Here is a 10254-nt window from a genome sequence, read left to right on the forward strand (position 1 = left end):
CCACCCCCCCGCCATTAATAGCAACGAAAGCAGGAGCGGGCCTCTAACTCTTTTATAACTGTTTCTGTGCCGTTCTCAAACTATTTGAAACCGCCTTTATGAGGTGCATAAAGTGCCTAACTAAAAATAATAGAGAAATAGGAATCCATCTCACTTTCTGATTCCCTGAAGTAAAGCCACTCAAAATAATTTGTTTATACTGGAGACTATATACAAGGCATACAAAGCAATATGTATGTCTAAAATCGACATGCCTTTTGGTTTTTAGCTGTTATAGAGCTTTTATTGTGCGGGTCTGGTCTGGCAATAGGAAATGATCTGTAATAAAAACAGTGAAACACGGTTGTGTCTATTCCATACATTGAGGTTATAAAATTGGCAATTGCCCAGTAGTTAGCACTTGGTAATATATTAGGATACCCGATCTTATTGTTTAGCAGCTCCAGACGACTTAAATATCCGTTCAACCCTAATGGTTTGATTCTCCAGCTATGTTGCAAATAAACAGGGGTTTTATGACTTAAGTGACATGTATTATAACTACCTAAATAGCTGGCATATGTGCATAATAGAACCCTATTATTTGCCGAATTGGTTTTGTAATTGATTGAGTGGAAATGAGAGACTGTGGAGCAGTATCTGCTCGACGAGGGTGTGTAATCAATTAGTTTTCTCCTCTGCAAGATGCCCGCTGGACTGCCAGGACTCTACCACCAGCAACACCCCTAATTTTGGAGTATATTTTCTATAGGGAAAGGCATGTTGCCGCAATTCCGAGAGGAAGCATCAGTAGCAGCTGTCAGCTCTTATTAACTCCTGCATAAAACATACCTTAAGTACGGTTTGTTATCAATTACTTGCAGAAATGAAACAACCGGGGAAAATGCAGCGAGACTCCCTATAAATTAAAGCGATTGGCTGATTGGTTAAAGCACCTGCTGTAAATCATCACACTTACCCACAATTATGAGGGAGCTATTTCAGTTCATTCGTAAACAAAATTCAGGTCATGGGGGAAATGCTCTCATTTCTAGTTTAGCCAGTTTTTGTTGTTGTTATTTATTTCTGAGTGTGTATGGTTGCTATTATAGGAATTTGTTTGTTATAATCCCCTTGGTAACTCTTAAAATAACCTCACTGGTTTCTCAGAGAAAAGAAATACTTCCTTTTTATCGTGGACAGCATAGAATGTTTTAATTTTACTTAGTTTTGTTTTACTGTTTTGTCTTGTTTTGGTTTTTTGTTTGGTTTTTTTTTTCCTCATAACTACCTTTATATGTGTTACATATACCCATAGTTACCCATAAGTACCTAAATATGTGTTACGGTAACTAGATCAGTTTTATTTAGGGAGAGGAGAGTTCCTACTACTTCACGGACAGCAAAATATGATTAAGGTGGAGAACACCATGGTTAGACCAGATTTTTTTTTTCTTTCTTTCTGGTGTTCATTTTTCTGAAGGAAAAGACTCATTTTATTTCATAAACCAGAGTTAATAAAAACACAAAGCAATAACAGAGCTGTCTTCTGGTTGCTGTATCCTCCAGCCTTGATACTTATTTAAGACAGCAACTCCCTTCGTGTAGTGAATTTATTCCTGGCTCAGCTTAGCAGTAATGGAAACATTAGCAAAAAAAAGTAAATTTTCCTTTTTTTTTCCCCTCCAGAAAGGCGCTGTCCGTTGTACAAAAGGCATCGGGGGGCTCTGGGTGAGACACAGGCTCAAACCCGAAAGTTGCCAGGTGCTTGCCAATATGTATTTTATTTCCCAATGATCAAACCCTACATAGAGGCTGTACTGTACCACCCTTCTCTCCATCCATCATTCATGGAGCAATTTCCTAGAGGTTGGGGGAGCAGCACCCTTTAGGTTGCTGGAGGTAGCCAGAAATTCAAAATTCCCTTTCATTTTGCTGTTCTGTGCATGTCAGAGAGACTTATCCAATACTCCTTCATGACATGATGGTTTCTCTCTCCCCTCTTACCCTTTTCTTCCTCCAGTTCCGGTTCCTCCAAAATCTGTTACTTCTTTGATGATGAACAAAGATGGCTTCCTGGGTGGAATTTCAGTCAATACCGGAGAGGTGTTTTGCTCTGTACCTGGCCGCTTGTCCTTGCTTAGTTCAACTTCAAAGTATAAAGTAACTGTGGGAGAAGTTCAAAGACGCCTTTCTCCTCCAGAGTGTCTGAATGCATCCCTCCTAGGAGGAGTACTTAGAAGGTAAGACGCTGGAGCATGTGTGTGAACATGCCCATGGGTGGGCATTCATGCATGCACCAGGAAATATTAGGTCAACAGTAAAGATGATTGCAAATGCACATTGATCTTATCGTCATAGCTTGTGTGTATCACATTCAGGATTAAGTGAAAATATGCTGTAATCAGACATTGAGATGAACATATGGAGACTAGAGAAAGATGTGGCCTAGTGCAGTTTCTATCAAAGAATCCCAGAATGAAGGAACTGAGACAAGAAGATTTTTACTCTTGTACATGCACACACTTTCTACCTTTTCTTGTACTCACACTTCTTACAAAACTGTCAAAATAAAATGTGACAATGGCCATGTTGCAGTTAGACATTGCAGGATAAACCAGATATATTTCAGGACCTGATGTATTTCTAGGGATTTCCTAGATAAATCCATAAGGCTAGCTTTATATGGGAATAACGATAAAGCAATTAACATGGTGTTACACAAGACATTATTTAAATTGGCAGGGGATTAATAGGCAACCTGTAAGGTATGTAGGTAGCTGACTAAAGAAAGCCAGCAACAGATAGGCTTCAAAGTCAGAAACTTACTGCTTCATCTAGAGAAAGCTGCTGAAGGAATTACTCACAGTTGATCTTGAGGCCTTTGCTATTTAATATTTGTGCAAATCACCCACTAAGGTCCTGGTGGGTTTTGCTGAAGACTTCAAAATAGTTGGTGTTATTGGTGCTGAGGAAAATGAGGACCAAGGGATGACCTGGAGGCCTGGTTACCATTCCACCATAACAAGTGGGAGATTGTGCGTTTAGGTACCAGAGATTGTGCATTTAGGAACCAGCAACAACAATTTAAACTCTGAGGTCATCAGCTGGAAAAACTACCAGGGAGAAAGGCCTTTGTTTTCTTGGCAGTGTCTGAAAGACTATCAACTGACAGAATTACTTGTCTGGAAGAAACGTGGGCAAGGCTCCATCTCCAGTCAGAATAGGGAAGAAGTCATCATATGACATGAGGTACCAGTTCACCCAAGCCAGTAGAAAGCTGAGAGAGGGGATAGGACTTCTTTTTCTACGTGTGAGGTATATGCCAGACTGGAAAATAAAACACTACTTCGAGACAGGAACAAATGCATATAAATTGACCTTGAATAAATTTCAGATCGCGTTTAAAAATTGCTAATCTTAGAGAAGGAAATACTTTTGTTAAATTCTGTAGTAGCAGTTCGGCAATGTTGACTGTAAGGTGTTCTAAAAAAGTTGTGTTTGGATTTCCCCCCTCTCACTCTCACACCACCCCCCCAACCCCCCCCGCAAAAAAAATCTGTGGTGACGTCTGGAGATGTGGGGAAAAGTCCTGCCACATGCTGTCAGTCACCCAAAAATACACGTGAGAATTAGGGTCTCCTAAAATAGATGCTGTTCCACGTGAATGTCTGTAATCATTGTTCAGCTGTCATCCTTGCCAGTGAGAGCAGCAGAGAATTTTACTTACAGATGCCAACCTGCCTCCTCATTCTGTACAACTGCAAATGGAGCAGGGAGAACATCTGAAAGATACACTGTAGGAAATATAATTAGCAAGGTAAAGAAACATGATTATTGAACTTCAGTGGATTTCTGGAATTGGCCCAAGCCATCGTCATTGGCTGCTGCGGACTTCAGGTCCTATCTTGAATCTAAATACTAGACAAGCTTTTGTTTCAGAGGAGGTGAAATATAGAAAGCTGCTGTCTTGTAATTCTGCCATCTAGCCCTATTTACTTTGATACAAAATAGGGGGAAGCCAGCCTGGCTTCTCTGTCGTTTCGCTAAGAAAGAGTACTAATTCTTAAATAATTTTAAGTAAGAGCTAAGAGATGTTTGGGAAAGACTCTGATCTTCGGTGCCAAAACTCTTCCTGATTTCGCAGGTGGCAAGATTTCATCCCTGGGGGTTTACATATGTATAGGCGTCCGAACAATAGCTCTGTATTTCCCACCTATAGCTCATTCATCCTTTTATTGTCCTTATCAGTAACCTCCGCCAGACATTCAAATCTTCCTCCAGGCAATCAGTTCCCTCTCTATAACGCACCCTGTCTTCAGGTGAGCTGTTCCTCTTAGCATCGCCTTTCTGCAGCAGAACACACTCACACACACAAGCGCAAAAATGGGTTAATAAATATTTTCCTCCTTTTGTATTTTATCCACAGGCACACACATTCTCCTTTTGAGCCTTCCAGATATTCCCCCGCCTCTCTCTTCTTCCCATCCCGGATTTTTCCTGAAATAACCGAGGATTTAATTCTCTTCTTACCTTTCTGCCCATCTCCTCACTCCATCTTAATATCAGCTAGTATCATACAGTAGGAACCCTTTCTCTCTCTAGATCAGAACGCCGTACATTAATTATTGCTATCTGGCATTATTTGATGTCCCTTGATAAAACAAGGGGTAGGTGAGTTCATCCCCACTCCCACCCCTAGGAGAAATGAAGGAAATCTCTACAAATCCGAACAGGAATCAGCACACCCCAGGTCGAGTGAAAACCCTCCCAGGCTCCAATGACCACACGGACTAAACGTTTCTTCCAGGAACACCGCGGGGTTAATCACGATGTTAATTTCTTTGCAATTCTAGAGCCAAATCGAAAAACGGGGGGAGATCTTTGCGAGAAAGGCTAGAAAAAATCGGTTTGAATTTACCAGCCGGCAGGCGTAAGGCCGCAAATGTCACTTTACTCACCTCCCTGGTGGAAGGTAAGCCGGGGGTCACAGCTGCCTTCACCACCCCTGCCTGCTCTGAACTCGTGTCTGACATTTTACTAACCAAAAAAAAAACCAAAAACCAAACCCAAACCACTTTGGGATCAAATGGGAAAACCTTACAGAGGGGAAATTCAGGGCGGGTTAGGATGAACACGGATAAGCATCCCGTTCCCCAAAATTAACTCACTGGCTGGAGGGGCATTGGTCCCTCTTGGTGGCAAGAATGAGGTTGTGTGTGTGTGTAAGTGTATGTGTGTATATATGTGATGCTGCAGGGCAGTCCCATCCCTCACTGCTATTAATTTCCAGCCTGTGCTCTCCAACTCCACATCTACTCCATCCTCCCGCTAATTCGCTCCTCCCGATCTTATTTATGGCCACTATAGGACGCTCAATGAGGAAAAATAATACAGAATTTATTTATTTTAAAAGAAATAAGAGGAATTTCAGAGTTGCAGAGTGCGGTTTACCTTAAGGTGGCTAGAACTGAGCAAAGAGAGAAGCTGTTCCTGAGGAAGGAGAGAGGGGAGATGAGGTTGCACTTCATCTTAAATCAGCAAATGTCGTTTTGGAGGTCTGCGTGTTTCTTTGATTTATTGTTACGGTATTGAAAAGTAAAATTTAGAGACGCTAATATGTTTAGGATATGTCCGTGTTTATGCTAACAGAAGTTGGACCTTCTCCAAAAAACATAACCGGAACAGCATGGATGCAACTATGAATTATATGTATCTGCATTACACATGCACACCGAGAGGCGTTTAAATAATCCACTTATCTCTGTTGCGTATAAGCATGCATAAATATTTGCGCTAGATAGTAACTTTTCTACTCTTTTGATAGAGTTTTGTGAGCCATAAGACGTTTTCTCATGCAGAGAGGGCTCGCAAAAAGTCGGGGGCCGGTAGAAAGGATCTCCCATAAAAGGTTGTGCAAAGTTCAGGGTAGGATATAGGGTTGCGCTGTAGGAGAGGTGAAGTATCTCGGGTGTGACAGCCAGGATTAGCGCAACTTCACTCTCCTTCCTGCCTGTGTGAAGACCGGTGCATCCTGCTCACAGCAAAATCAGTCCCTTCCCGAGGCCGGCTTGAGGTTCAGAAGCCTATGCGGTTGTAGAGTGATGTTAAGTGTGTATTAAGGTGCGCATAACCCCCCTCTTCCTTGATTTCCTTACAAATCAACAGTTTATCTTGAGAGCCCCCTCTTTTTGGGAGAAGCTGAGCCTCATGGAGATTTATTTTCTTTTCTGCCACCAGCCAGGCTCTAGCATTGCTGCTATTGTATCCCCGAGAGCAGAAGCGCCCCGACCGGGGTCACGGCTTGGTTGCCCGGGCGGCCCCGGCGGGAGAGGGGGGCTGGTGGTGGCTCTCGGGGTGCCCAGCCCGTCGTCAACGGGTCGGTGATGAGCGAGAAGCCTCGGGAAGCAGAAGATGACGTTGGAAAGCAATTCCAGATCGTTAAGAAAAAAGGTGGTCCTGGAGTTAGTATACATACCTGGTTTGCGTGTTAGAGATCTTCCTCCACGGTCCCTCAGGCGGTGCTTTAGAGGGTTTAATACTTATTCTAGAGGGGCTGAGCTACAATCTGGTGGAATCCCCTCGGAGTCTGAGGTTCCCCCCCCCCGCCTTCTCATCCTTTCTGCAGCTACTGTCTTATTCTTGTGGCATGAAGTATATCAGTAGAGGTTGGATGACACGAAACTCTGGAGGCAACAAACCCGAAACCAGACAGACAGGAAAAGTGACAGAATTAGAACTAGAGCAATTATTATCTTTCACAGAAAAAGGTGGTCATTACTTGCGGTCTTTCGACCAGGCACAGTTCCTGTTGTGGGATGGTCAGTTAAGAAAGCAGATAAATAGTAATGCAGTTATCTCTATCATTTTAGAGATGTGGCGATGATTGTGATGATGATACAAGTGCTCTGTGTGTGCGTTTAAACAAGTGTGTATATAATATTCTGCAATGAATTTACATTAATACTAAGACTATGTCCATATCTGTAAAAATTTCGACAATGATCTACTATATTGAAACAGGAATGGTTTCTCTACTCTTAAGAGAAGTTTGGGTCCTTCTGTCTTTCGGGATTTAACTAGATTTCCCTCTCTGTTTTGTTTTTGTCCCAGTTAATTTGGAAGTGCGCATGGGTGTATGTAGGGGTGTGAGGGGTGTGTGTAGGAGTGTGAGGGGTGTGTGTAGGAGTGTGAGGGGTGTGTGTAGGTTGTGCGTGTGCTTTTCTCACAGTTCTGCACAACCGCCGCATGAGTACACACCATCACAAGTGCCTTGTAGCAAAGACAAACCTCATCAGCTGAAAAATCTGGCCTTACTTCAGTCCCCTACACAGGGCTAGGGGAGGGAAACACGTACCTGGCGCCTGTCCGCAAGGCACAAAGGGTGTTAGTTTTCCAGGCTCGGTTTGAAGAGCCGGTCCCTCCCCGGGAAGTGGTGGGCAGGAGGCCGATGCCACCGGTACCTAAGGTAATGCCCCTCTCCTTCCCTCCAGGTGAGGCCGTTCATTTAGCCCGGGATTTTGGGTACATCTGCGAAACGGAGTTCCCAGCCAAAGCTGTTTCTGAGTACTTGAACAGACAGCACACGGACCCCAGCGACCTCCACTCCAGGAAAAACATGCTGCTTGCTACAAAGTGAGTGCAAAGTTAACTATCCCCCTTCTGCCCCACCTTCCCACCAAAGCCTCCCTTACCCCTTAACCCCTTCCTCAGAGATAGTTTTGAAAGGAGACAGATTTTACAGACCCTAAGTAATTTCCAGTCCCTAAATTACAGGGAGGAAGGACGCTTGCATGGTCCTATGGGCAGGGTAGACCCTATAGCCCCTGAGCCCCTTCACAGGGGGGTTTCTGCCAACACACTCTATAGACGATGAAGGTGACTATCCCTTGCTCCTGCACATCATTTCCAAACCACCCCCAGTTAAAAGATCTTTACGGAAAGGGGGCTAAAAATCTCTATTTTGCTTCCATAGTGTGTCTGTCTGTCCCTCCTGCTGCTCACACACACCTGTTTGTCTGCTACCAAATTGCAAGGTCTTTTCCATAGGGTTTAATAAAAAAAAAAAAAAAAAAAAAAAAAAAAAAATTAAAAAAAAAAGAAGAGAGAGAGAGAAAAAGCACCCACCACTATGTACTGCTGCTGATTCTTGGTTTGATCCCCCCATTCCATGCCCTCCCTTGGGTCTTTCTTGGTGGCTGTGCTGTATGTGATGATTTACACTTGGATGTGCCTCCCAGCCTACTCACTGGGTGCTTAGTAGTTTGCTCGAGTCCTTAGCGAGGGTGCTGTGTGTCTCCCCACGTCTTTGTCTACCCAGCAAAAAAAAAAAGGTCAAAAAAGGAAAGAAAAAAAAAAAACAAACACCCCAGCCTAAACAGCTCTCATTTATTTCATGCTCTGGGACGTGGCTTGCCTCCGATGACAGTGTAATTTAAAGAAATATATGGAGAGTTGAAAAATCATTTGCTCAAATTTGTCCAGATGTTTTTTAGACGTGATTGGAATTTGATTGCCCTTTTCCGCAGGGTCAGGAGATATTAATGTCCCAGAACTTTAATTGCTCGCAGACCCTGCTTTGCTCTTTGAAGATGTAAAATGTTGGACTCATTACTGTTTGTTCTCCAAATTCAAAGATTCCTCTCTTGCACTTTCTTAATGGATAATACACATAGAAGCAGACCTTTATCTTTCTCCACCCTCTGAAACCTTTAACCCACTGGGAATTTCAGAGAATTTCAGAGGATGAGAGCTGAACGCATTTTTTAAGGGTTTCTTTTTTCTTTTCTTTCTCTCTTTTTTAAAATTCTGGCTCTTTTTTCTCCAGTCCCTGGGTAGACACCTGTCTCAAAGAAATTATTCCTTTGGGAGCCCCACCAGCCCCCAGGGTTTCTGCATTGCCTGGGCACCTGTTGACTTGAAGGCGTTTTGGACCAGAGCAATGCAAAAGAAAGTGTGTAGGTGGAAATTCATTAGAAAAATCAAATCTGATTTTTCAAAGGTGCAGGCAAACAAACGAGAGCCAGAAGTCAATTCTGATGTGTTAATGGGGGTGTCACCCGCCAGATATAAAATCTGAAGTGCTTGCTTTGCTCCTCATGCAATGAATAAACCAGCACTGAGTCCTAAAGTCTTGATCTCTCTTGGTAAGGTGGCCCAGCCTAAGCAGGCACAGAAGTGACTCAATTTTAGCCCTTTCCTGCACCATGTCCCTGTGGTGTGTAGCTCTCAGTGCATGGTTGTGCTTTCCTCCAGGAACAGCATTGGTGGGAGCTGCTTTGAGACAGGGCCTGGCCTCCAGAAAAAAGGGCAGTTGGCAGACCCATGGCACAGCTCTTTTTCATTCTGGTTATTTCTAGAGCCACCAAGCAAAGTGCTTCAGAAGCATCTTTGAAGCACCACAGTGCTTCAGAAGTATTATTGTGGCTGTCAGACAGATTTCTATCTCCAGACCTGGTGTTGTCCTGCAGTTGCAGAAACCTTTCTCCTGAAGAACATCATCCTGGCCAGGGAGATACTGGCTCACCACGGCTGGTCCCTGAGCACTCCTGGGGGAAAGGAAGGTGGCAAAAATGACCTATCCTGGGTCTTGGCATCAGCTTTGGCCTGAACCTGCTCCTTTCTTCAACCTTGGCTGTCTTGGAGAAGTGTGGGATGAGCCTAACCACCACTTTTTCTCTTTTCTCCTCTTTGCCTTTCTCTTCTCTGTGCAGGCAACTTTGTAAAGAATTTACAGATCTTTTGGCCCAGGACAGGACGCCCATTGGAAACAGCCGGCCCACCCCTATTTTGGAACCAGGCATTCAGAGCTGCTTGACTCACTTCAGCCTCATCACTCATGGCTTTGGGGCCCCCGCTATCTGCGCTGCCCTCACGGCCCTTCAAAACTACCTGACTGAAGCTCTCAAAGGCATGGACAAGATGTTCTTGAACAACAACACTGCTAACAGGCACACATCTGGCGAAGGACCAGGTAGTAAAACTGGAGACAAGGAAGAGAAACACAGAAAATGAGAGAGAGGGAGAGGAAAAAAAAAAAGGAAAAGAAAAAAGTTAAATAAATAAAAGGAGAAAAGAGAGAGATAATCTTTTAAAACAAAACTGTCTTAATTTTAGCTTTAAAAATACTGGATTGGGCTTTGGAAGAATTCTATTAGGTAGGAAAAAATAATAATAATAATAAAAAATAATAATAATTAAAGACAATAATTTAAGATCAGAGGAGCACAATGGCGCAAGACCAGTGGTTCAGAGTCTCTTGCCAGGAACATGTGA

The 10254-nt window shown here is 43.4% G+C and overlaps 1 protein-coding gene across 1 annotated transcript; it reads left to right on the plus strand.

The window, feature by feature from the left end:
* Positions 1-2002: 2002 nt before the first annotated feature.
* LOC104413619 (transcription factor AP-2-beta) lies at positions 2003-10018 on the plus strand (the record flags this gene model as incomplete). Its single annotated transcript, XM_010024665.1, has 4 exons — positions 2003-2222; positions 4836-4954; positions 7473-7614; positions 9693-10018. Coding segments are annotated over 4 exons (782 nt in total), but the record flags the coding sequence as incomplete, so codon positions are not given.
* Between the last annotated feature and the right edge of the window lie 236 nt (positions 10019-10254).

This window comes from Nestor notabilis, unplaced genomic scaffold, assembly GCF_000696875.1.
Source record: "Nestor notabilis isolate BGI_N333 unplaced genomic scaffold, ASM69687v1 scaffold31721, whole genome shotgun sequence".
Taxonomy (NCBI): Eukaryota; Metazoa; Chordata; class Aves; order Psittaciformes; family Psittacidae; genus Nestor; species Nestor notabilis.